General features: G+C 52.8%; 1 protein-coding gene across 1 annotated transcript; it reads right to left on the bottom strand.

Annotated features, from left to right (window-relative positions):
• Positions 1-8,293: 8,293 nt before the first annotated feature.
• On the bottom strand, positions 8,294-25,438 carry IL18BP (interleukin 18 binding protein). Its single transcript, XM_060263774.1, has 6 exons — positions 24,997-25,438; positions 16,922-16,990; positions 15,367-15,420; positions 13,209-13,335; positions 10,041-10,249; positions 8,294-8,463 (listed from the first exon to the last, which is right to left on the bottom strand). The coding sequence occupies exons 1-5, from the start codon at positions 25,010-25,012 to the stop codon at positions 10,054-10,056; spliced, it is 462 nt and encodes a 153-aa protein (XP_060119757.1). The 5' UTR covers positions 25,013-25,438; the 3' UTR covers positions 8,294-8,463; positions 10,041-10,053.
• Between the last annotated feature and the right edge of the window lie 953 nt (positions 25,439-26,391).

Raw genomic sequence — 26,391 nt, 5'->3', positions numbered from 1 at the left:
ATTCATGCTCTGTAGGCAGTGGAGAGATGGCTGGAGGAAGAGAGAGAGATTCAAGAGGAGGCAGATAGGATCCTAGCACGGGGGGTGGGGCGGGGAGAGAGCTGGGGCCCTTCCTGTGCAAGTGACCCGTCCCCCCCCCCCCCCCCCGCGCTGAGCTGGGGCAGGGACAGGTGGGGTGAGCTGTGTGACTCTCTGGGGTGCTTCTCGAGCATTCCTCACAAGACCTGACACAAGAAAAGCAGCCGTATCCTATTTGTCGGTTTGGTGTCATGGTGAAGTGCGGGGACTCTTATCTGCAAGAACCGGATTTGATTCCCCACGCCTCCACTTGCAGCTGCAAGAATGGCCTTGGCTCAGCCAGAGCTCTGGCAGAGGTTGTCCTTGAAAGGGCAGCTTCTGTCAGAGCTCTCCCAGCCCCACCCACCTCACAGGGTTTGAGTCCCCACTCCTCCACTTTGCAGCTGCTGGAATGCCTTGGATCAGCCATGGCTCTCGTAGGAGTTGTCCTTGAAAGGACAGCTTCTTCAGAGCTCTCTCAGCCCCACCCACCTCACAGGGCTTGAGTCCCCACTCCTCCACTTTGCAGCTTCTGGAATGGCCTTGGGTCAGCCATGGCTCTCATAGGAGTTGTCCTTGAAAGGGCAGCTTGTGTCAGAGCTCTCTCAGCTCCACCCACCTCACAGGGTTTGATTCCCCTCCACTTTGCAGCTGCTGGAATGGGCTTGGGTCAGCCATGGCTCTCGCAGGAGTTGTCCTTGAAAGGGCAGCTTCTGTCAGCTCTCTCAGCCCCACCCACCTCCCAGGGTATCTGTTGTGGGGGGGAAGGTAATGGAGATCGTGAGCCGCTGTGAGATTCGGAGTGGAGAGCGGGATATAAATCCAATGTCTCCTTCTTCTTTGCCTTCGACAGGCCTCTAGTGCTGCTGCAGCAGCAGGCAAGCATGACCCCGCCCACTCCCAGCAGGCTTGTATGCACCCTGTTCTGATTGGCTGGCACAGGGGCACACCCTTTCGTGCCACTCCGCCAGCTTTCCCTCTGAGCTGCAGAGTCTTGTGAGCAAAAATCCTGCTTTGTGAGCTGCTGGCATTCAAGCGGAGAGCTCCAGCGTCCATGAGTGCGCCCTGCGGCCAGCCTGCCTGAGCTGAGACCAAAATGTATCAGCTGGGGGCTTGAAATGTGTGAGCTGGCTCACGCTCACTCAGCTGAGAGGGAACGCTGCTCTCCGCCACTTTCGACAGGCACAGTTTCTGGGTTGCGGCACCCGGTGTGGAAAGCAGCCCTTGCTCGTTAACCAGCACCTTGCAGCATCCAGCTGGCAGGCTCTACTGGAGGGAGTGGAAGGACACCCCCCCCCCCCCCTGCTAGCTTGGCCTCTCCTGGCTGTGGGGAGGAGGGGCAGCTTCTGGATCAGGTGTGAAGCCGCTACATGTGGGATCCTCCTGTTCCTGTGGCATTCACCCTGCATTGGGGGGTGGGGAGGAGATGGATTCTGCGAGCAAGGCAGCCCGCCCCTGAGGGGAAGGCTAACAGCGGCCCTATAACAGTCAGAGTGAGTTTGGTGTAGTGGTGAAGTGTGCGGACTCTTATCTGGGAGAACCGGGTTTGATTCCCCACTCCTGCACTCGCACCTGCTGGAAGGGCCTTGGGTCAGCCATAGCTCTCTTCTCTGAGAGAACCGGGTTTGATTCCCCACTCCTCCACTTGCAGCTGCTGGAATGGCCTTGGGTCAGCCAGAGCTCTCTTCTCTGAGAGAACCAGGTTTGATTCCCCACTCCTCCACTTGCAGCTGCTGGAATGGCCTTGGGTCAGCCATAGCTCTCTTCTCTGAGAGAACTGGGTTTGATTCCCCACTCCTCCACTTGCAGCTGCTGGAATGGCCTTGGGTCAGCCAGAGCTCTCTTATTTGGGAGAACCGGGTTTGATTCCCCACTCCTCCACTTGCAGCTGCTGGAAGGGCCTTGGGTCAGCCATAGCTCTCTTCTCTGAGAGAACTGGGTTTGATTCCCCACTCCTCCACTTGCAGCTGCTGGAATGGCCTTGGGTCAGCCATGGCTCTCTTATCTGGGAGAACCGGGTTGGATTCCCCACTCCTTCACTTGCAGCTGCTAGCATGGCCTTGGGACAGCCAGAGCTCTCTTATCTGGGAGAACCGGGTTTGATTCCCCACTCCTCCACTTGCAGCTGCTGGAATGGCCTTGGGTCAGCCAGAGCTCTGGCAGAGGTTGTCCTTGAAAGGGCAGCTTCTGTCAGAGCTCTCTCAGCCCTCACCTCACATGGTGTCTTGCACAGGGGGCTACCTTTAGCCAGCTTGGTGTAGTGGTTAAGTGCGCAGGCTTTTATCTGGGAGAACTGGGTTTGATTCCCCACTCCTCCACTTGCAGCTGCTGGAATGGCCTTGGGTCAGCCAGACCTCTCTTCTCTGGGAGAACCGGGTTTGATTCCCCTCTCCTCCACTTGCACCTGCTGGAATGGCCTTGGGTCAGCCAGAGCTCTCTTATCTGGGAGAACCGTGTTTGATTCCCCACTCCTCCACTTGCAGCTGCTGGAATGGCTTTGGGTCAGCCAGAACTTTCATAGGAGTTGTCCTTGAAAGGGCAGCTTCTGTCAGAGCTCTCTCAGCCCCACCCACCTCACAGGGTGTCTGTTGTGGGGGGAGAAGATTTAGGAGATTGTAAGCCGCCCTGAGTCTCTGATTCAGAGAGAAGAGCGGGGTACGTCATCTTCTTCAGATGAGGGCACCAGGGAAGCTGGGAGGGGGGGGGGGGAGACAGACCAGCTGATTTGTGCCTCTTTTGCGTGCATGCCCATTTGCAAATTGTATGGAGTTTTGGTTCAGGGACACCTCAAGAGCCGTTCCAGCTTCTGTGCACAGCTTTCTCTGACCAAGTTCTTTTGTTCCCACAGGCCAACTCCAGGTCACACAAGAACTCCAAATTCTAACTCCATCTCCCCTGGTGGCTGAAAACATTCTCCCATCCCATGTTCTCCCGGAGGAGTGGGAGCAGGGGGCCGCTGCCCCCCAGCCACCCCCAGACGCCTCCCTCCCTCTCTCCCTCCCTCGTGGCTCGCCGGGAGGCCGCCTCTTCCTCCTTTGCCCTAGTGTGGCTGAGGAAGCGCCTGGCCGGGAGGCCGCCTAGCCCAAGCCTCACCCGAGATCCCGCCGCGTTTCAAACGGGACGGCTTCCGCAATCGTCCCAGACTCCGCCTGGCTGTCTGGAGGACAAACTCCGCGTCCCAGCCTTGTTCCCCCGAAGCGGCGCAGCTGCATCGTTGGGGAGGGAGCCTACGGCGGCCATTTGGGGTGGGGTTTCTTCTGGCAACTTGCCGTTGCTCCCTGCAGCCTTAAACATGAAGACCGTCACGTTTCGGGGGGCCTTAATTCATTCTAGTTTTGATTTCTTTGTTCTTTACGATCCTGTCGTTAACCGCCCTCGAGCCCGGCTTATTGGGAAGGGCGGTCAAGAATCCAATTGAATCAAATAAATAAGAGAGCATTCTTCCCTGGACCAGCGACGCCCCCCCCCCAAAAAAACCCCCTAATACGCCTTCCCGTGGGACTGCATCAGCTAGCGTAGTTGAAACCGCTGCAGTCGAATTCATCGAGGCATCTTCGAACGGAGAGGTCCGCTCCCCCCACCACCACCATCGCCACCGGCTTCCTCCCTTGTAAATTCTGCTCCGACTGGCCGTCTTGGCCCCCCCTTCCCAGACAAGCCCCCCACCCCACCCCGCCCCTGTGGAGTGAGAACCGACAGACTGGAAGGTGGAAGGAGCTGTGGATTCCAGCCTTAGCTGGGTGAAACCTTTCTCTGCTCAGAGGCTGGCTCTGGTCGTTCCAGGAGTCCGTGCCCCCTTCGTGGGCAAGCTGAGACGACTTCGTGCTAACAAGAGGTTGCCCTTTCCTGTTTCTGCATTGCGGGGGGCGGGGGGGCTCTTCCTTCAGCAGGTTCGGGGGCGGGGAGCGTCAGCAGCACGTCTGTCTCCAAGACCTACTCCCCAGCTAACGGGCGAGGGGGGCTGGGCTTCAGCAGACCCCTTCCTTTGATTCTGCAGGCTTTACTTAGCTGTGTTGCTTCGTATTGTACTCTGTAGGCGCAGGTGCTGGGCGGAGGGGCGGGAGGCTTCACGGCGGCGTCCCTCCCCGATGGGGCAGAGGGATGCCGACGGGCGAGAGGGGAGGGGCGCTTGCTGGAGAACTTCAGAGGAGGGCTGGAGAGGAGAGGGCCTGGACGGCTGAGGGCCAGGCCGGAGGGAAGAACGCCAACCCAGCTCCTCTTCAGGGTAGCGGAGCCGATGCAGGGGCGCTCCCCGCCACTCTTCTTCAGAATCAGCCTGGGAAAGAGCGTCCTGCAAGCCCGTTGGCTGAAGCTCGGGGGAGAGAGAAGAGTCTGAGGAAGCGGCCAAGGAGACCGAAGCGCCCATTCCAGGTGGATCCGGCCCTCGCCGGGAGCCCGTAGGAGATTCTGGGCCGGCTCCGTCGCCGGCCACCCCGAGGGGCCCAGTTGGGAAAGGATTGGCCGAGCGGGTCCCCCTCGGGGAGGGACGCAGCCCCCCGCCCACCCTGCCAGCTGCCTTCTAATACTCGCCTTTGTAGAGAGTTTAGCAATCAGATTGTGTCCTTTTAAATAATAAAATGTTTCTACTTGTAAATAAATGGTATTTTTCTCCCAGTGGCAGTGCCATCTCCCGGGTCTTTGTCCTGCTCTTTTGTCACAAGGTGGGTGGGTCAGGGAGGCTGGTCGGACGTCCCCACTCACCTCCTAGGATGGCCAAAGGCACCAGAGGGGCGTGGGCAGGAAGCTCGGACAGGGGCACTCGTCCTGCCGTGGAAACGGCACCCTGTCCAGCGTGGAGGCCCTGAGCCCTGGCAGGGCCTGGATTTGGGCTGGCTTTGAGTCCAGGGGCATCTTTAAGACCCAGAGTTTTGTTCTGGGGTATAAGCTTTCAGGGACATGCACACTTAGAATCATAGACCCCCCCAGGGTCATCTAGTCCAACCCCCAGCACAGTGCAATAAACTCACAAATACCTCCCCCTATATTCACAGGACCTTCATTGCTGTCAGATGGCCATCTAGCCTCTGTTGAAAAACCTCCAAGGAAGGAAAATCATAGAGTTGGAAGGGACCTCCAGGGTCATCTAGTCCAACCCTCTGCACAGTGCAGGAAACTCACAAATACCTCCCCCTAAATTCACAGGTCCTTCATTGCTGTCAGATGGCCATCTAGCCATCCAAGGAAGGAAAAACCTCCAAGGAAGGAAAATCCTAGAGTTGGAAGGGACCTCCAGGGTCATCTAGTCCAACCCCCTGCACAACACAGGAAACTCACAAATACCTCCCCCTAAATTCACAGGACCTTCATTGCTGTCAGATGGCCATCCAGCCTCTTCTTCAGATACAGAGGCACTTGAAAACTTATACCCGGAATAGAACTCTGTTGGTCTTAAAGTTGCTACTGGACTCAAATTTTGTTCTGTTGCTTCAGACCAGGGGTGGCCAAACTGGCTCAGGAGCCACGTGCGGCTTTTTCACACATATTGTGCGGCTCTGGAAGCCCCACCACCCTGTTGGCCAGCTTGGGGAAGACAATTTTTTCTTTAAGTCATTTCTCCAAGCCAACCAGCAGCTTGGAGAATGCATTTAGTTTCTTTCCTCTCCCTCCCCTATTTATTTATTTATTTATTTATTTATTTATTTTCTTTCTTTCTTTCTTTCTTTCTTTCTTTCTTTCTTTCTTTCTTTCTTTCTTTCTTTCTTTTTCCTTTCTCTCTTTCTCTCTTTCTTTCTTTTTCCTTTCTCTCTTTCTCTCTTTCTTTCTTTCTTTCTCTCTTTCTTTCTTTTTCCTTTCTCTCTTTCTCTCTTTCTTTCTTTCTTTCTCTCTTTCTTTTCTTCCTTCCTTCCTTCCTTCCTTCCTTCCTTCCTTGTCTAGAGGTTCTCAAACATCTCCTTCTATGTAGATAGATCCAAGTTGGTCTGAAGCAGTTGAACAAAGCAGGAGTCGAGTTTTACCTTTAAGACCACCCAATTTTTATTTGGAACGCCCTCGAAAGCTGACGTTCTAAATAAAAATTGGTTGGTCTTAAAGGTGCCACTTGACTCCTGCTTTGTTCATCTATGCCATGCAGCTCTTACGTTAAGCAAGTTTGGCTACCCCCGCTTCAGACCAGCACAGTGACCCACCCAAATCTTTCCTCGCCTTGTTACTTGAAGTCCTTTGAACTGGAGACGAACACAAGGCAACCGTCTACAGAATCCGACCCTCGGTCCCTCAAAATCGGTCTTTGTCTACTCAGACCTTGCCTGCAAATTCCACAAAGTCATTACTTGTTTGATGAACCCTGCTGTTAGGTATGCAAACGCAGCAGGGATGAAAGAAACGCAACAAGACCAAATGTATTCGCTTTAAAGCAGAAACTTTACTTGCTAATAAAGGGGGCGGGAGGTTTACAAAAAGACACGGGAAAAACATCCTGTCTGACTACCATCTAAACTGCATCTTTCCCCTGAGACTCCTAAACCTCCTGTGAGAAGAGACTAGAGCTTCAATCCTGTTTTTTTCCTAGGCAAGTGATCTCTGTGGTCGGAGGAGGAGATTGCATTTATACTCCGTCCTTCACCACTCGAAGGAGTCTCAGAGCAGTTTACAATCTCCTTTCCCTTCCCATCCCCACCGTGTGAGGTAGGTGGAGCTGAGAGAGCTCTGACAGAAACTGTTCTTGAGAGGAAACATTCTGTGAGTACCTGCAAATGACTCAAGGTCACATCAACGGGTGCATGTGGAGGAGGGCGGAATTAACCCCAGTTCTCCCAGATAACAGTCCACACATTTAACCACCACACCACACTGGCTCTCATGAAGAGCAATTATAAATCCAGGCGATCACCAGCCGTCACCTGGAAGATGGCAAATCTAATTACAGAGACTCAGTGTGGGATGGGGGGGGGGGGTTGGCCACTGTGTGACACAGAGCGTTGGACTGGAGGGGCCATTGACCTGATGCAACATGGCTTCTCTTATGTTCTTATGTGACACAGAGTGTTGGACTGGAGGGCCACTGGCCTGATCCAACATGGCTTCTCTTATATTCTGATGTGACACAGAGTGTTGGACTGGAGGGGCCATTGACCTGATCCAACATGGCTTTTCTTATGTGACACAGAGTGTTGGACTGGAGAGGCCATTGGCCTGATCCAACATGGCTTTTCTTATGTGACACAGAGTGTTGGACTGGAGGGGCCATTGACCTGATCCAATATGGCTTCTCTTATGTGACACAAGAGTGTTAGACTGGATGGCCCATTGGCCTGATCCAACATGGCTTCTCTTATGTGACACAGAGTGTTGGACTGGAGGGGCCATTGGCCTGATCCAATATGGCTTCTCTTATGTGACACAAGAGTGTTGGACTGGAGGGGCCATTGGCCTGATCCAACAGGGCTTCTCTTATGTGACACAAGAGTGTTGGACTGGAGGGGCCATTGGCCTGATCCAACAGGGCTTCTCTTATGTGACTCAGAGTGTTGGACTGGAGGGGCCATTGGCCTGATCCAACAGGGCTTCTCTTATGTTCTTATGTTAACTCTGTCCCCACGCCGACTTTCTACACTAGAATCAGAGAAACCAGCGTTACGACTCTGTGATTCTATGGTTTTAGTGCAGAAAGTCAGTTTGGGGATAGAGTTAAACCAGGATTAAAGCTGTCGTGTGGAATTGATCTAGAACTGCAAAGGACAAAGAGCAATGAACTGAAATCCAGTGATGACCCTCCGACCGAACCTCAATGTGTTTGTTGCCCAGTGGGAGAGCCCCAGTACTAACTAATCATGCATTTTGAACAGAGTCACCTTTAAGACCTACGAAGTTTTATTCAGGGTGCTGGTCTTAAAGTGGGTCTGAAACGTCCCACTGGACTCTTTAACTTTGCTCGCTTGCTTCAGACCAATACGGCTGCCCACCGGAATCTAGAATTGATGCATTTTGTCACCCAGATGTGGTGACAAGCATGTCACAACTTAAGCCAGCTGAGACATTAGCAGGCGTAACCAAATAGGCTTCATGGCTTCAAGCAGGGAAACTTGCATATCCCAACACACACACACACACACACGGCCATTCACCGCACCCAAGAACCTGCGGTCGGGGTGGTTTGATTGACTGAGTTCTACAGTTGACATTTTGGAACGGATTGTTTTTCCTCGTCTAGCTGCGAGGCAACGTAGACGTGTTTTTTAAAAATTAGCTACGATTGCAGAGGACACAAGAGCCGGCGAGAGTTTCCCATTGGTTCACATTGGAGATTGTAAATATGTTTTATTTCAAACGGCCCAACGTGCAATTTGGAGCTGGGCGTAGCCATGATATCCTCCAGGAAAGGTGTTTTGCTGCCACATCTGTCTGCTTTCCATCTTCTGTGGTGTAGAAATGGGGGCCGTGGCTTTGGAGAGACGGTGGCTCAGGTAGCTAGAAAAGAGGAGGTGCGTGTGAGGGAGACAGGCTCCAAATGGGGAGGTATAAGGTATCTCTCGCCAAAGCTGAGCAGCTCGGGATGGAAGAGCTCTTAGGGGAACTCTTGTCTGGCACTCTGCCCCTGTCAAAGAAAGAACCTGGAGCAACCTGGTTGCCTGAGAAGGGCAGGTGAATCAGAAGGGACCCCCAGGGTCATCTAGTCAAACCCTCTGCACAATGCAAGAAACTCACAAAGGGCCCTCTAGCCTCTGTTGAAAAACCTCCAAGGAAGGAGAGCCCACCGCTTCCCGAGGAAGCCTGTTCCACTGAGGACTGCTCTGTCAGTCCAGTGCAGGATCAGCCTAGAGGATCCCTAGAATCATAAGAGTTGGAAGAGATCTCCAGGGTCATCTAGTCCAACCCCCTGCGCAAAGCAGGAAACCCGCAAATACCACCCCCTAAATTCACAGGATCTTCATTGCTGTCAGATGGCCATTTAGCCTCTGTTGAAAAACCTCCAAGGAAGGAGAGCCCACCACCTCCCAAAGAGGAAGCCTGTTCCACTGAGGAACTGCTCTCACGGTCAGGAAGTTTTTTCTAATGTTGAGACGGAAACTCTTGATTTAATTTCAACCCATTGGTTCTGGTCCTACCTTCTGGGCCACAGAAAACAATTCCACACCCTCCTCTATATGACAGCTCTTCAAGGACTTGAAGATGGTGATCCTATCACCTCTCAGCCGCCTCCTCTCCAGGCTAAACATCCCCAGCTCCTTCAACTTTCCCTCATCGGAGTTGGTCTCCAGACCCCTCACCGTCTTCCTCGCCCTCCTCTGAACTCCTCTTCAAGTCCTTGAAGGGCTGTCGTATAGAAGATGGTGTGGAATTGTTTTCTGTGGCCCTGGAAGGTAGGACCAGAACCAGTGGGTTGAAATTAAATCAAAAGTCTTTCCGGCTCAACATTAGGAAGAACTTCCTGACCTTTAGAGCGGTTCCTCGGTGGAACAGGCTTCCTCCTCGGGAGATGGTGGGCTCTCCTTCCTTGGAGGTTTTTAAACGGAGGCTAGATGGCTATCTGACAGCAATGAGGATCCTGTGAATTTGGGGTAGGTAGTTGTGGGTTTCCTGCGTTGTGCAGGGGGTTGGACTAGATGACACTGGAGGTCCCTTCCAACTCTAGGATTCTAGCGCACACCTCACCCCACCTCCCTCCCAGTGCTGGATTAAACCCTGCAGAGGCCTCTGGGCAGTCAAAATCTCGGGGGGTGGGGGGGGCCCTCGCAAAATATCTTGAGTTGGAGTGGCCGCCCTGCTGCCCACAGCCTGCAACGCCTTCTCAAAAGCCCCTTTGTCAAAGCTGCGGGGGAGAGGCAGAGAGAGGCAAACTTGGCGATGACGCCAGCAGCAGCCGCACCAGGGAAGTCGAGCAAACACCGGCTCAATTGCTGGCTGCATGTGCAGGCTGGAAGGGCTGCAAGCAGGGGGGAAACGGGGGGGGGGAGCCAGCGCGGAGCTCCTAAAGGCACGGAAGCCCATAGGCCGGTTTCTACTTGGCCTATTTGTTAATCTGGCCTTGCTCCCTTCTCCCTTACCTGGAGCTCCCTTTTAAGGCTTTTCCAGCATTCCGCTGCCGCTCCCTCTGTTCTCCTCCGGCTGCAGCCAGGTGAGGTTCTTCTGGGCTGGCCCCGCTGGGTCAAGGATGACACAACTGAAGTTGGTCCGCTGGTCCCGCTCGGAGAAAGAGTGGAAGAACAGCTCCCGGCACAGGAGGTGGCGACGGCCTGGCCCCTGGCTCCTCTCTCTGGGAGGAAAGAGTCCAACCTGAGTTGACGGCTGGGAAGGGAACGGGGGCTCCTCTCCTGGCCACAAAAGGGCACCCTCATGAAAGCCCCCCTCCCAATGTTCGGAAGTGCCTCTTATAGGAGAGCGGAAGAGGAGGGACCCTGCCTAAGCCCAGGAACCGTTTGAAGCACTCGACAGCACGAAGAGCCAGCAGAACCCTTGACCGCGGGAGTGGCCCCCGATGAGTCCCCGTAAGAGCGGCAGGCTCCTTGAATGGAGGTTTGGAGATCTGGGTGTTGTGATCCTCCACAGGGGCAGGGGGCCGATCGAGGCGGTTGGCGTCACATCGTTGGCTTCCACCAAGTCTTGCTGTTGAGGCTGGGGACCAGGGTTGGGCGGAATGACGGTTGCCAAAACTCCCAGTAGGGCCTGGAAATCACTGACATTACAGCTGATCTCCAGCCAACAAGGATTGGTTCCGCCCAGAGAAAAGGAGTCCTGTGAAGGGCAGACTATGGAATTCTTCCTCATAGAAAACATATGAAGAGCCCTGCTGGATCAGACCAGTGGCCCATCTGGTCCAGCCTCCTGTCTCACAAAGTGGCCAGCCAGTTCCTCTGGAGGGCCAACAACAGGGCGGAGAGGCTGAGGCCTTTCCCTGAGAAGAACACCAGAAGAGCCCTGCTGGGTCAGACCAGGGAGGTTCCATCTAGTTCAGCCTCCTGTCTCACACAGGGGCCACCCAGTTCTTCTGAAGGGCCAACAACAGGGCAGAGAGTCCAAGGCCTTCCCCTGAGAAGAACACCAGAAGAGCCCTGCTGGGTCAGACCAGGGAAGGTCCCTCTAGTCCAGCCTCCTGTCTCACACAGGGACCAATCACTTCCTTTGGAGGGCCAGCAACAGGGCAGAGAGGCTGAGGCCTTCCCCTGAGGAGAATATCAGAAGAGCCCTGCTGGGTCAGACCAGGAAGGGTCCATCTAGTCCAGCCTCCTGTCTCACACAGTGGCCAGCGAATTCCTCTGGAGGGCCAACAACAGGGCAGAGAGGCCGAGGTCTTCCTCTGAGCAGAGCATCAGAAGAGCCCTGCTGGGTCAGACCAGGGAGGGTCTATCTAGTCCAGCCTCCCATCTCACATGGTGGCCAGCCAGTTCCTCCAGAGGGCGAACAACAGGGCAGAGAGGCCGAGGTCTTCCCCTGAGAAGAACACCAGAAGAGCCCTGCTGGGTCAGACCAGGGAGGTTCCATCTAGTTCAGCCTCCTGTCTCACACAGGGGCCACCCAGTTCTTCTGAAGGGCCAACAACAGGGCAGAGAGGCCGAGGCCTTCCCCTGAGGAGAACATCAGAAGAGCCCTGCTGGGTCAGACCAGGGAAGGTCCCTCTAGTCCAGCCTCCTGTCTCACACAGAGACCAATCACTTCCTTTGGAGGGCCAGCAACAGGGCAGAGAGGCTGAGGCCTTCCCCTGAGAAGAACATCAGAAGAGCCCTGCTGGGTCAGACCAGGGAGGGTCCATCTAGTCCAGCCTCCTGTCTCACATAGTAGCAAACCAGTTCCTCTGGAGGGCCAGCAACAGGGCAGAGAGGCTGAGGCCTTCCCCTGAGAAGAACATCAGAAGAGCTCTGCTGGGTCAGACTAGTCAGGCTCCATCTAGTCCAGTCTCCCATCTCACATGGTGGCCAACCATTTATGTTGTAAGGCCAGCATAGGAACATGAGACCCATGGTCCCTCTTGTCCAGCATCCTAACTCACACAATAGCCAATCGGTTGCCCAGAGGTCTGACAACAGGCCTTCCCCTGATGTTGCCTTCTGGCTCTGGGATTCAGAAGATTGGTGCCTCTGAATGTGGAGGTTCCCCTCAGTCACCAGGGCTTGTAGCCATTGATAAGAACATAAGAGAAGCCCTGTTGGATCAGGCCAGTGGCCCCTCCAGTCCACCACTCTGTGTCACAGAAGAACATAAGAGAAGCCCTGTTCGATCAGGCCAGTGGCCCCTCCAGTCCAACACTCTGTGTCACATAAGAACATAAGAGAAGCCCTGTTGGATCAGGCCAGTGGCCCCTCCAGTCCAACACTCTGTGTCACATAAGAACATAAGAGAAGCCCTGTTGGATCAGGCCAGTGGCCCCTCCAGTCCCACACTCTGTGTCACATAAGAACATAAGAGAAGCCGTGTTGGATCAGGCCAGTGGCCCCTCCAGTCCCACACTCTGTGTCACATAAGAACATAAGAGAAGCCCTGTTGGATCAGGCCAGTGGCCCCTCCAGTCCAACACTCTGTGTCACATAAGAACATAAGAGAAGCCCTGTTGGATCAGGCCAGTGGCCCATCCAGTCCAACACTCTGTGTCACATAACATAAGAGAAGCCCTGTTGGATCAGGCCAGTGGCCCCTCCAGTCCAACACTGTGTCACATAAGAACATAAGAGAAGCCCTGTTGGATCAGGCCAGTGGCCCATCCAGTCCAACACTCTGTGTCACATAAGAACATAAGAGAAGCCCTGTTGGATCAGGCCAGTGGCCCCTCCAGTCCCACACTCTGTGTCACATAAGAACAGAAGAGAAGCCCTGTTGGATCAGGCCAGTGGCCCCTCCAGTCCCACACTCTGTGTCACATAAGAACATAAGAGAAGCCCTGTTGGATCAGGCCAGTGGCCCCTCCAGTCCCACACTCTGTGTCACATAAGAACATAAGAGAAGCCCTGTTGGATCAGGCCAGTGGCCCCTCCAGTCCCACACTCTGTGTCACATAAGAACATAAGAGAAGCCCTGTTGGATCAGGCCAGTGGCCCCTCCAGTCCAACACTCTGTGTCACATAAGAACAGAAGAGAAGCCCTGTTGGATCAGGCCACTGGCCCCTCCAGTCCCACACTCTGTGTCATTCAGTGGCCAAAACCCAGGAGCCATCAGGAGGTCCACCAACAGGGCCAGAACTCCAAAAGCCTGGTCCCTCCTAGGAATGGCTCCATTGACTCACCTGGCTTCCTCCTCGCTCACCACCCCATCCGGGTACAAGTCTTCTACGAAGGAGCTGTTGGCCAGCCAGTATATGCTGCTGCTTCGAAAGGCCGAGGAGCCCTCACAGGGGACACGGAAACTTTGCCCTGCAAAGAGAAGGAGGAGGAATCGTAGAGTCGGAAGGGACCTCCAGGGTCATCTAGTCCAACCCCCTGCACAATGCAGGAAACTCACAAATGCTTCCCCCACACACACACACACACCCCTTGCAGCCCTCCTCATGATCTGCCTAATTCACAGGATCCTCGTTGCTGTCAGGTGGCCATCTAGCTTCTGTTTAAAAATCTCCAAGGAAGGAGAGCCCACCACCTCCTGAGGAAGTCTGTTCCTCTGAGGAACTGCTCTAACGGTCAGGAAGTTCTTCCTCATGTTGAGACGGAAACTCTTTTGATTTAATTTCAACCCACTGGTTCTGGTCCTACCTTCTGGGGCTACAGAAAAAAAATTCCACAACATCCTCTCTAGGACAGCCCTTCAAGGACTTGAAGATGGTGATCCTATTACCTCTCAGCCGCCTCCTCTCCAAGCTAAACATGCCCAGCTCCTTCAACCTTTCCTCATAGGACTTGGTCTCCAGACCCCTCACCATCTTCGTCACCCTCCTCTGGACTTGTTCCAGCTTGTCTAGATCCTTCTTAGATTGTGGTGCATCCCTCCCCCCCGCTTCAGGGTCAGCAGAAAGCGGGGGGAAGGGAGGGAAATGTCTGCTGGGCACTCCATTATTCCCTATGGAGATCGATTGCATAGGGTATAATGGAGAATTGATCTGTGGGTATCTGGGGCTCCGGGGGGGGGGTGCTGTTTTTCTTAAGATATTGGCACCAAATCTACAGAACAGCATCCAGTGCCTCTCCCCAAAAGACCCTCCAAGTTTCAAAAGGATTGGACCAGGGGGTCCAATTCTATGAGCCCCCAAAGAAGGTGCCCCTATCCTTCATTCTTTCCAGTGGAGGGAAGGCATTTAAAAGGTGCGCGGTCCCTTTAAATGTGAGGGCCGGAACTCCCTTTGGAGTTCAATTCTGCTTGTCACACCCTTGCTCCTGGCTCCACCCCCAATGTCTCCTGGCTCCACCCCCAAATTCCCCCAATATTGCTTGAATTGAAGCTGGCAACTCTACCTGTTCCTACCCTTGTACGGACTTAGATGCTCAGTTTTCCCAGCAAGGAAATGCTGCCTTTCCAAATGCACAGTGAAATATTGCCCAAGTGACCGCTGCATTAGCCCCATCCGGTGGAGGGGACTGGCCCCCCTCTGCATCCAGTGGGTTTGGTTGCTAGGTTAAGGTTGCCAAGTCTGACTCAAGAAATACCTGGGGACTTTGGGGGTGCAGCCAGGAGAATTTGGGGGTGGAGCCAGGAGCAAGGGTGTGGCAAGCACGACTGAACTCCAAAAGGAGTTCTGACCATCACATTGAAAGGACCTTTTAAAAGCCTTCCCTCCATTGGAAATAATGAAGGAGAGGGACACCTTCTTTGGAGGCTCATAAAACTGGACCCCCTGGTCCAATCTTTTCGAAACTTGGGAAGTGTTTTGAGGAGAAGCACCAGATGCTATGCTGAAATTTTGGTACCTCTGTCTCAAGAGAAAGCCCCTCTGGAGCCCCAGATACCCACAGCTCAATTCTCCATTATACCCTATGGGCAATCCATCTCTATAGGGTATAATGGAGTGCCCAGCAGACGTTTCCCCGCTTTCTGATGACCCTGAAGTGGGGGGGGCTCCAAACCAGGGTATCCCCTGGCCCCACCTGGGAATTGGCAACCATATGCGAGGTCCTCTTGGCCAATAGTAGGGATGTAGGGTTGCCAGATCAAAGTTGAGGAATTCCTGGATACTGTGGGGCGGGTGGAATGTGGGGGTGGGAGGGCCTTTAGTGGGGTACATGGCCACAGAGTCCCCACTCCAAAGCATCCCTTTCCTCCAGGGGGAACTGATCTCTGTAGTCGGGAGAGAAGCTGTAATTCCAGAGGATCTCCATGTCCCACCTGGGGGTTGGCATCCTGGAACCTTCCAGAACCAGGCTGTTTAGAGAGGTGGCTCATTCCTCCCTCACACACACACGCACACAAACACCACGCTTTCAAGCTGGGTTTGTTGAAGAGCCTGCATGACTTACCCAAGGAAGCTCTGATTTGCAGGGTAGAGTTGATAACAGCACGGAAGCTTGCATCTGAAGGTGGGGACAGAGAAGGTTGTTACCAAGAAGGTTTTTTGGGGGGTGGGGGTGTGTTGTTACTGGTTAGCTGGGGTTCCTCTAACCCTGGAATTGCCAACCTGTTTGGTGTAGTGATCAAGTGCGCAGACTCTTATCTAGGAGAAGTGGACTTGATTCATAGAATCATAGAGTTGGAAGGGGGCCATCTAGTCCAACCCCCTGCACAATGCAGGAAACTCACAAACGCCTCCCCCTAAATTCACAGGATCTTCATTGGTGTCAGATGGCCATCTAGCCTCTGTTGAAGAACCTCCAAAGGAGAATCATAGAACCCTAGAGTTGTAAGGGACCTCCAAGGTTATCTAGTCCAACCCCCTGCACAATGCAGGAAACTCACAAACGCCTCCCCCTAAATACACAGGATCTTCATTGCTGTCAGATGGCCATCTAGCCTCTGTTGAAAAACCTCCACCCCTCCTGAGGAGGAAGCCTATTCCACTGAGGAACTGCTCTAACGGTCAGGAGGTTCTTCCTAATATTGAGCAGGAAACTCTTTTGATTTAATTTCAGCCCCTTGGTTCTGGTCCTACCTTCCGGGGCCACAGAAAACAATTTCACACCATCCGCTATAGGACAGCCCTTCAGGTACTTGAAGATGGTGATCATATCACCTCTCAGCCGCTTCCTCTCCAGCCCAAATGGGGAGGGATGGTGGCTCAGTGGTAGAGCATCTGCTTGGGAAGCAGAAGGTCCCAGGTTCAATCCCCGGAATCTCCAAAAAAGGGTCCAGGCAAATAGGTGTGAAAAACCTCAGCTTGAGACTCTGGAGAGCTGCTGCCAGTCTGAGAAGACAATACTGACTTTGATGGACCAAGGGTCTGATTCAGTATAAGGCAGCTTCATATGTTCATATGTTCAAATATCCCCTTCCGGAATAGAGTTGTCTTACAGGCATTGTGGAACTGGGTGAGGTCCCGCAAGGCCCTAGCTTTTTCTGGCAGTTGATTCCACAAAGAGGGGGCAGCAACCGAGAAGGCCCCGCTCTCTGGAGGACTGTATTCTAGCCTCCCTCGGCCCGGGAATGCTAATACATTTTTTGTCCCAGATCTAAGTACCCTCTGGGGAACATGTGGGGATGCTGGGGTCACAGTTGCTGGTGAAACAAACGTAAGGTCTCACAAGGCTCAGACCCCGGACACGCAGCCCGGAAAATCTACAACATATCTCTGGTTTGTATCAAGGCACATTGCCGCATAAAGTACGCAAACTAGGAGCCCTAAAAATTCCCAAAAAAATCTAGATTGGACTCTTTTTTCCATTTTGTTAAGGGTGGAAATCCAAATTGGGGCATCATATAATAGTTTAACAAATATTATATAGTTGAAGACTTTTAAGAAAAGCAGGTATAAATGGGTTTCCTTTAGTATAAAAACAGCAAGAGACTGCAAGTTCATTGCTATTCACAGATTTTTCCACTTCTGACTGGCCAGCCTCCCTCTCCCCTTCCCCACCTTACCTGTCCCTTGGAAACCGGTGCAGCTGCAGAGCAGGACCAAGAAGAGGCCGGAGAACTGGAACCCAAGACCTGCCGGAGGAGTAGTGGGGGGGGAGCAGTTAGTAAGAACATAAGAGAAGCCCTGTTGGATCAGGCCAGTGGCCCCTCCAGTCCAACAGTCAGTGTCACATAAGAACATAAGAGAAGCCCTGTTGGATCAGGCCAGTGGCCCATCCAGTCCAACACTCTGTGTCACATAAGAACATAAGAGAAGCCCTGTTGGATCAGGCCAGTGGCTCCTCCAGTCCAACACTCTGTGTCACATAAGAACATAAGAGAAGCCCTGTTGGATCAGGCCAATGGTCCCTCCAGTCCAACACTCTGTGTCACATAAGAACATAAGAGAAGCCATGTTGGATCAGGCCAATGGCCCATCTAGTCCAACACTCTGTGTCACATAAGAACATAAGAGAAGCCATGTTGGATCAGGCCAATGGTCCCTCCAGTCCAACACTCTGTGTCACATAAGAACATAAGAGAAGCCATGTTGGATCAGGCCAATGGCCCATCTAGTCCAACACTCTGTGTCACATAAGAACATAAGAGAAGCCATGTTGGATCAGGCCAATGGCCCCTCCAGTCCAACACTCTGTGTCACATAAGAACATAAGAGAAGCCCTGTTGGATCAGGCCAGTGGCCCCTTCAGTCCAACACTCTGTGTCACATAAGAACATAAGAGAAGCCATGTTGGATCAGGCCAATGGCCCATCCAGTCCAACACTCTGTGTCACATAAGAACATAAGAGAAGCCATGTTGGATCAGGCCAATGGCCCATCTAGTCCAACGCTCTGTGTCACGTAAGAACATAAGAGCAGCCCTGTTGGATCACGTTAATAGCCGCTCCAGTCCAACACTCTGTGTCACATGAAAACATAAGAGAAGCCATGTTGTCAGGCCAATGGCCCCTCCAGTCCAACACTCAGTGTCACATAAGAACATAAGAGAAGCCCTGTTGGATCAGGCCAATGGCCCCTCCAGTCCAACACTCTGTGTCACATAAGAACATAAGAGAAGCCCTGTTGGATCAGGCCAGTGGCCCCTCCAGTCCAACACTCTGTGTCACATAAGAACATAAGAGAAGCCCTGTTGGATCAGGCCAGTGGCCCCTCCAGTCCAACACTCAGTGTCACATAAGAACATAAGAGAAGCCCTGTTGGATCAGGCCAGTGGCCCCTCCAGTCCAACACTCTGTGTCACATAATAACATAAGAGAAGCCTTGTTGGATCAGGCCAATGGCCCATCCAGTCCAACACTCTGTGCCACATACTGTATAGTTAATATTAATTTTAGGTTTTTAGGTTTTTAAATGTTGATTTTAAATGTAACTAATTTATTCCGATTTTACTGTTTTATTGTTTGTTGTAAGCCGCCCTGAGCCACCCGTGGGAAGGGCGGGATATAAATCCCGGAATAAATAAATAAATAAATAAATAAATAAATAAATAAATAAATAAGAGAAGCCATGTTGGATCAGGCCAGTGGCCCATCCAGTCCAACACTCTGTGTCGCATAAGAACATAAGAGAAGCCATGTTGGATCAGGCCAGTGGCCCCTCCAGTCCAACACTCTGTGTCACATAAGAACATAAGAGAAGCCATGTTGGATCAGGCCAGTGGCCCCTCCAGTCCAACACTCTGTGTCGCATAAGAACATAAGAGAAGCCATGTTGGATCAGGCCAGTGGCCCCTCCAGTCCAACACTCTGTGTCACATAAGAACATAAGAGAAGCCATGTTGGATCAGGCCAATGGCCCCTCCAGTCCAACACTCTGTGTCGCATAAGAACATAAGAGAAGCCATGTTGGATCAGGCCAGTGGCCCCTCCAGTCCAACACTCTGTGTCATGTAAGAACATAAGAGAAGCCAAGTTGGATCAGGCCAGTGGCCCCTCCAGTCCAACACTCTGTGTCACACAGTGGCCAAAAAATTTATATATATACACACACACATCGTGGTTAATAGCCACTGATGGACCTCTGCTCCATATTTTTATCCAATCCCCTCTTGAAGCTGGCTATGCTTGTAGCCGCCACCACCTCCTGTGGCAGTGAATTCCACATGTTAATCACCCTTTGGGTGAAGAAGTACCTCCTTTTATCCGTTTTAACCCGACTGCTCAGCAATTTCATGGAAAAGGCCTAGAAGGAACTCATTTGCATATTAGGCCACACCTCCTGACTCCAAGGCAGCCAGAACTGCGTTCTTCCTGCTCACAAAAAACTCTGCACCTAGAAAAAAATCTTGGTTGGACTTAAAGGTGCCACGGACTCAAAATTTGTTCTACTGCTTCAGAGTACCTGAATCTATCTTTAAAAAAAAAACCAGCTCCTGTCCCTTTTCGAGAGTTCCCTTTGAAAACCAGGTCATTGGTCACTAGAAATAGAGAAGACGCAGAGTTCAGATTTCACGCCGTACTTCCCTGTAACTCAAAGCACGCATTATCAGTCCTTGTGGGCAGATAGTCACTTCTCCAATTCCAAAGAATCTTTCACTGCACAACTTTGATATGACTTTTCTATTACAATGCTGCATGAAAAGGTCTGTGCTCACCAAAAAAGCTTGTACCTGGAATTGGACATTGCTGGTCTTCAAGGAAGGGGGTTGGACTACATGACCCTTTGGGGTACCTTCCAACTTTATGATGGTATGATTCCATAATGCCCACTGGCCACAAAGTTTGTTCTGTTGCTTCAGAGCAGGATAGTTACCCATCTGAATTAGGGTTGCCAAGTCCAATTCAAGAAATATCTGGGGACTTTGGGGGTGGAGCCAGGAGACTTTGGGGATGGAGCCAGGAGACATTAGGGGTGGAGCCAAGATCAAGGTTGTGACAAGCATAATTGAACTCCAAAGGGAGTTCTGGCCATCACATTTAAAGGTACTACACATCTTTTTCAATGTCTTCCTTCCATAGGAAATAATGAAGGATAGGGGCACCTTCTTTTGGGGCTCATAGAATTGGACCCCCTGGTTCAATCTTTTTGAAACTTGGGGGGTATTTTGGGGAGAAGCACTAGATGCTATACTGAAAATTTGGTGCCTCTACCCCCAGAAACAGCCCCCCCGGAGCCCCAGATACCCGCGGATCAATTCTCCATGATTTTCTATGGGAATAAATCTCCATAGGGAATAATAGAGTTCCCAGCGGACATTTCCCTCCCCTCCCCCCGCTTTCTGAGGACCCTAAAGCGGGGGGACGGCCTCCAAAACAGGGGATCCCCTGCTCCCACCTGGGGATTGGCAACCCTAATCTGAATCTGCCCACCTCCAGTTAACCACAAGATTGAAGACCTTACAACCTTATTAACATTTGAATATATAAGAACATCAGAAGAGCCCTGCTGGGTCAGACCAGGGAGGGTCCATCTAGTCCAGCCTCCTGTCTCACACAGGGGCCAGCCAGTTCCTCTGGAGGGGCAACAACAGGGCAGAGAGGCCGAGGCCTTCCCCTGAGAAGAACCTCAGAAGAGCCCTGCTGGGTCAGACCAGGGAGGGTCCATCTAGTCCAGCCTCCTGTCTCACACAGTGACCAGCCAGTTCCTCTGGAGGGCCAACAACAGGGCAGAGAGGCCGAGGCCTTCCCCTGAGGAGAACCTCAGAAGAGCCCTGCTGGATCAGACCAGGGAGGGTCCATCTAGTCCAGCCTCCTGTCTCACACAGTGACCAGCCAGTTCCTCTGGAGGGCCAACAACAGGGCAGAGAGGCCGAGGCCTTCCCCTGAGAAGAACCTCAGAAGAGCCCTGCTGGGTCAGACCAGGGAGGGTCCATCTAGTCCAGCCTCCTGTCTCACACAGTGACCAGCCAGTTCCTCTGGAGGGCCAACAACAGGGCAGAGAGGCCGAGGCCTTCCCCTGAGAAGAACCTCAGAAGAGCCCTGCTGGGTCAGACCAGGGAGGGTCCATCTAGTCCAGCCTCCTGTCTCACACAGCGGCCAGCCAGTTCCTCTGGAGGGCCAACCACAGGGCAGAGAGGCCGAGGCCTTCCCCTGAGAAGAACCTCAGAAGAGCCCTGCTGGGTCAGACCAGGGAGGGTCCATCTAGTCCAGCCTCCTGTCTCACACAGTGACCAGCCAGTTCCTCTGGAGGGGCAACAACAGGGCAGAGAGGCCGAGGCCTTCCCCTGAGAAGAACCTCAGAAGAGCCCTGCTGGGTCAGACCAGGGAGGGTCCATCTAGTCCAGCCTCCTGTCTCACACAGTGACCAGCCAGTTCCTCTGGAGGGCCAACAACAGGGCAGAGAGGCCGAGGCCTTCCCCTGAGGAGAACCTCAGAAGAGCCCTGCTGGATCAGACCAGGGAGGGTCCTTCTAGTCCAGCCTCCTGCCTCACACAGGGGCCAGCCAGTTCCTCTGGAGGGCCAAGAACAGGGCAGAGAGGCCGAGGCCTTCCCCTGAGAAGAACCTCAGAAGAGCCCTGCTGGATCAGACCAGGGAGGGTCCATCTAGTCCAGCCTCCTGCCTCACACAGGGGCCAGCCAGTTCCTCTGGAGGAGCAGCAACAGGGCAGAGAGGCTGACGCCTTTCCCCCTGAGAAGAACAAGAGAAAAATCGTGCTGGGTCAGACCAGGGAGGGTCCATCTAGCCCAGCCTCCTGTCTCACACAGGGGCCAGCCAGTCCCTCTGGAGGGCCAAGAACAGGACAGAGAGGCCGAGGCCTTCCCCTGAGAAGAACCTCAGAAGAGCCCTGCTGGGTCAGACTAGTCCAGCCTCCTGTCCCACACAGGGGCCAGCCAGTTGCTCTTAGGGTTTCAGATCCTCTGGAGGGGGCAGGGGATTCCCCAGTTTGGAGGACCTTCCCCCTGATTCAGGGTCATCAGAACATTTGGGGAGGGGGGGATGTCTGCTAGGCATTATTCCTATGGAGACTTTCCCATAATGGAAAATTGATCTATAGGTTTTTGGGGCAGCTGTTTTTTGAGAGAGATGTACCCAAGTTTTTGCATAGCATCCAATGCCTCTCCTCAAAACACCCTCTAATTTTCAAAAAGATTGGACAAGAGGGTTGAATTCTATGAGCCCTCAAAGAAGGTGCCCCTATCCATTATTTCCAATGGAGGGAAGGTGTTTAAAAGGTGTGCAATTCCTTTAAATGCGATGGCCAGAACTGGGATGATCATACCCACGTTTGGGGAAAGGAAGGATGGGAAGGTGCGGATCCCCCACACTCACTGTCCCCCACCCCACTTACCACCAATGGCCTTTTTTTGCAGATAAAAAAAAATGTTGCAAAAACATCATTATAGAGTTAAAACACACAGTTATATTTATACTAGAATCATAGAGTTGGAAGGGACCTCCAGGATCATCTAGTCCAACCCCCTACACAATGCAGGAAACTCACAAACACCTCCCCCTCAATTCACAGGATCCTCATTGCTGTCAGATGGCCATCCAGCCTCTGTTGAAAAACCTCCAAGGAAGGAGAGCCCACCACCTCCCGAAGAGGAAGCCTGTTCCACTGAGGAACTGCTCTATCAGAATCATAGAATTGGAAGGGACCTCTAGGGTCATCTAGTCCAACCCCCTGCACAATGCAGGAAACTCACAAACCTCCCCCTACATTCACAGGATCTTCATTGCTGTCAGATGGCCATCTAGCCTCTGTTGAAAAACCTCCAAGGAAGGAGAGCCCACCACCTCCCGAGGAGGAAGCCTGTTCCACTGAGGAACCGCTCTAATGGTCATGAAGTTCTTCCAAATGTTGAGCTGGAAACTCTTTTGATTTCATTTCAACCCATTGCTTCTGGTCCTACCTTCTGGGGCCACAGAAAACAATTCCACCCCATCCTCTCTGGGAAAGCCCCTCAAGGACTTGAAGATGGTGATCCTATCACCTCTCAGCCGCTTCCTCTCCAGGCTAAACATCCCCAGCTCCTTCAACCTTTCCTCATAGAACTTGTTTTTTTTCTTTTTAAATGGCAGAAGGGTTTGCTAGAGGGGTGGGGTCCAGGCAGGGGGGCACTGAAGGCGGCCCCTGCAGAAGCTGTCTTTGCATGGGCAGAGGCACTGAGAACAAAGTAGGGTTGTTAATTCAACAAATATCTGGGGACTTTTGGGGTGGAGGCAGGAGACTTGGGGGGTGGAGCCAGGAGCAAAGTTGTGACAAGCACAATTGAACTCCGAAGGGAGTTCTGGCCATCACATTTAAAGGAACCGCACACCTTTTAAATGCCTTCCCTACATTAGAAATAATGAAGGATAGGGGCACCTTCTTTTTGGGCTCATAGAATTGGACCCCCTGGTCCAATATTTTTGAAACTTGAAAAACATTTTGAGGAGAGTTCTCAGATGTTATGCGGAGAATCTGGTGCCTCAACCTCAAAACGCAGCCCTTCCAGAGCCCCGGATACCTCCAGATCAATTCTCCATTATATCCTACGGGAATCGATCTCCATAGGGAATTGTGGAGAAACGCCATTTTAATCAGTGGTGGTGCTTCATTGGCAGGGATCAGTAAATTCCTCAGCAGGCTTTGTAGCCTCCCTCCAAACCCCCCCTCCCTTCCAGAGCCAAACCAACAACGCTAGGGGGAAAGTCTCCTAGAGAGGCAGGAAGTTCTTTTGTTCTTGGCATGTGCTAGGAGGAGGAGTTTTTCAGTTCTCAGCTGCAGCTCGAAGGAAGAGGTTGCCAGTGGGAGAGCTCCTGCCTGTGCATGCGGCCTATTCAAAAGAGAATGAGGCCTCCAGGCAGTAAGACAAAGTAAGTCATCCAAAAGGGCAGGGCATGTTTAGACCAGGGCCAGCAGGATGCGTTTATAATCAACTTTTCTTTGTTATACTGGTTGCTGTACGGGTGCTGTGCGGTGCTAATTTTGTAAATGCAACTGTTTTTGTTTTGTTTTTCTTTTCCTATCTTTTTCTCTTGTAAAGAAATAGTTTTTCTGTTTTAAATGCTGGCAGTCAATCTCTGTACCACATAGATCCCCAAACCGCTTTAGACCACGCTGTGTTGAGAAGGGGGCCCCGGGGGAGGGGGAAGGCATGCCGTTGGATAAGGTGCCAATCCTCCAGGGGTGCCCCAAAGAAGCGCTGAGGTCTCTGTGAAACCCAAGTGCAGGGTGGCAGAGGACCTGGAGGCCTAGCCTCATAGTTAAAGAGGGGGATTGGGAGTCCTGTTCCTCTCAATCTGAACCCCTAAACTGAGCAGGTGGTGGCAGTGCGCCCAAGGGGCAGGAGGAGAAATAGCTCCCTCCAGGAGTTGGCGACTCAATAGGGAGCTGACGGGACCGGGTCTGAAGGCAGAATCGGGCCGGTTCCGTCACAGGAATAGTGAAGTGTCCAGCAGACATTTCCCTCCCCCCCCCCTTTCTGTTGACCTGAAGCGGGGGGAGGGCCTCCAAACCTGGGGATCTCCTGCCCCCACCTGGAGATTGGCAACCCTAGAACAAAGCCAGGAAATTTGCCCTGGACTGGAAGTGGAAACTTCAGGGCCTGATAGCTACAGAAGTGGCTGAGAGATTCTTCTTTCCTCCTGGGTGTTGCTGGAGCAGCCAGCCCCTCCCCTCTATTAATTTATTATTAGCTGCTGATCTGATCTGCTCACAACCTGAGTTCGATCCCCGGTGGAAGCTGGGTTTTCAGGTAGCTGTCTCGAGGTTGACTCAGACTTCCATCCTTCCGAGGCCAGTCAAATGAGTCCCCAGCTTGCTGGGGGGAAAGTGGAGATGACTGGGGAAGGCAATGGCAAACCACCCTGTAAAAAGCCTGCCGTGAAAACGTTGTGAAAGCAACGTCACCCCAGAGTCGGAAACGACTGATTCTTGCACAGGGGACCTTTCCTTTCCTGAGCTGATCTAATTTAGTCCCCCTTCTGGTGATGTCAGGGGTGTGCAGCATATGCAAAAGAGTTGCGCTAATGAGCTCTTTGTGAGCTGCCCAAAATGAGGCCTGTTGAAACCCGTTTTTCGTAGCCGGTCAAAGAGAAGCCTCTGAGCCTGCACAGAGTGCTGTCCCCCTCAGCCCCCAAATAGGGTGATTTCCAAGCCAGAGAGTCAAACCTCCTAACACCCTGAGAGGAGGGGACTCCATGGGATCCTTACCTGGGGATGAAGTCATCTTCTGCCGTCTGGTGGAGATGGTGGATCCAGCTGCTGGGGAAGGAAGCCCTTAAATAGAGGCCGCATCCATGTACCTTTGTGGCTCTCAAAGCGCAAGTCATTCTGTGACTCAAGAGGGAAAGTCCCCTGTGGTGAAGCCTGGGGGTGCAGAAAGGAGAGGGACAAAACCAGCTGATTTTCCAGCATTTGCACCTGCCTGATTTTGCCCCAGGTTCTCTGGGAGGTGGTGAACTTTGCTTTGGAATCCTGTTTCAGGAAGGGGCTAGAGGATGGAAATGGGCTATTTCCCAGCTTCAGTGGTGACTCAGGTGCACTTCAGTTTCCCCTGTGAAGGTGGAATCGCTTCACCAGTTCAGCCCCTTTGCTGGAAGAGCACGCTCCACCAGAGAGAGAAGGCATTTGATGCATTCCCATGGGAGGATTCAGAACCTGCCCTGTAAGGAGGGCTCCAGTCAGGCGAGGCCAAGAAGAAGTCAACGACTTCAGAGTTATACCCCGCCCTTCTCTCTGAAGCAGAGTCTCAGAGCGGCTCACAATCTCCTATATCTTCTCCCCCCACAACAGACACCCTGTGAGGTGGGTGGGGCTGAGAGAGCTCTCCCAGAAGCTGCCCTTTCAAGGACAGAGGCTCAGAGCGGCTCACAATCTCCTATATCTTCTCCCCCCACAACAGACACCCTGTGAGGTGGGTGGGGCTGAGAGAGCTCTCCCAGAAGCTGCCCTTTCAAGGACAGAGGCTCAGAGCGGCTCACAATCTCCTATATCTTCTCCCCCCACAACAGACACCCTGTGAGGTGGGTGGGGCTGAGAGAGCTCTCCCAGAAGCTGCCCTTTCAAGGACAGAGGCTCAGAGCGGCTCACAATCTCCTATATCTTCTCCCCCCACAACAGACACCCTGTGAGGTGGGTGGGGCTGAGAGAGTTCTCCCAGAAGCTGCCCTTTCAAGGACAGAGTCTCAGAGTGGCTCACAATCTCCTTTCCCTTCTTCCCCCACAACAGACACCCTGTGAGGTGGGTGGGGCTGAGAGAGCTCTCCCAGAAGCTGCCCTTTCAAGGACAGAGTCTCAGAGTGGCTCACAATCTCCTATATCTTCTCCCCCCACAACAGAAACCCTGTGAGGTGGGTGGGGCTGAGAGAGTTCTCCCAGAAGCTGCCCTTTCAAGGACAGAGTCTCAGAGCGGCTCACAATCTCCTATACCTTCTCCCCCCACAACAGACACCCTGTGAAGTGGGTGGGGCTGGAGAGGTCTCTCACAGCAGCTGCCCTTTCAAGGACAACCTCTGCCAGAGCTACGGCTGACCCAAGGCCATTCCAGCATCTGCAAGTGGAGGAGTGGGGAACAAAACCCGGTTCTTCCAGATAAGAGTCCGCACA

The sequence above is a fragment of the Heteronotia binoei genome, unplaced genomic scaffold (genome assembly GCF_032191835.1).
Source record: "Heteronotia binoei isolate CCM8104 ecotype False Entrance Well unplaced genomic scaffold, APGP_CSIRO_Hbin_v1 ptg000860l, whole genome shotgun sequence".
Classification (NCBI taxonomy): domain Eukaryota; kingdom Metazoa; phylum Chordata; class Lepidosauria; order Squamata; family Gekkonidae; genus Heteronotia; species Heteronotia binoei.
The sequence above is the reverse complement of the archived record's forward strand: the minus strand, read 5'-3'. Positions and strand labels throughout refer to the sequence as shown.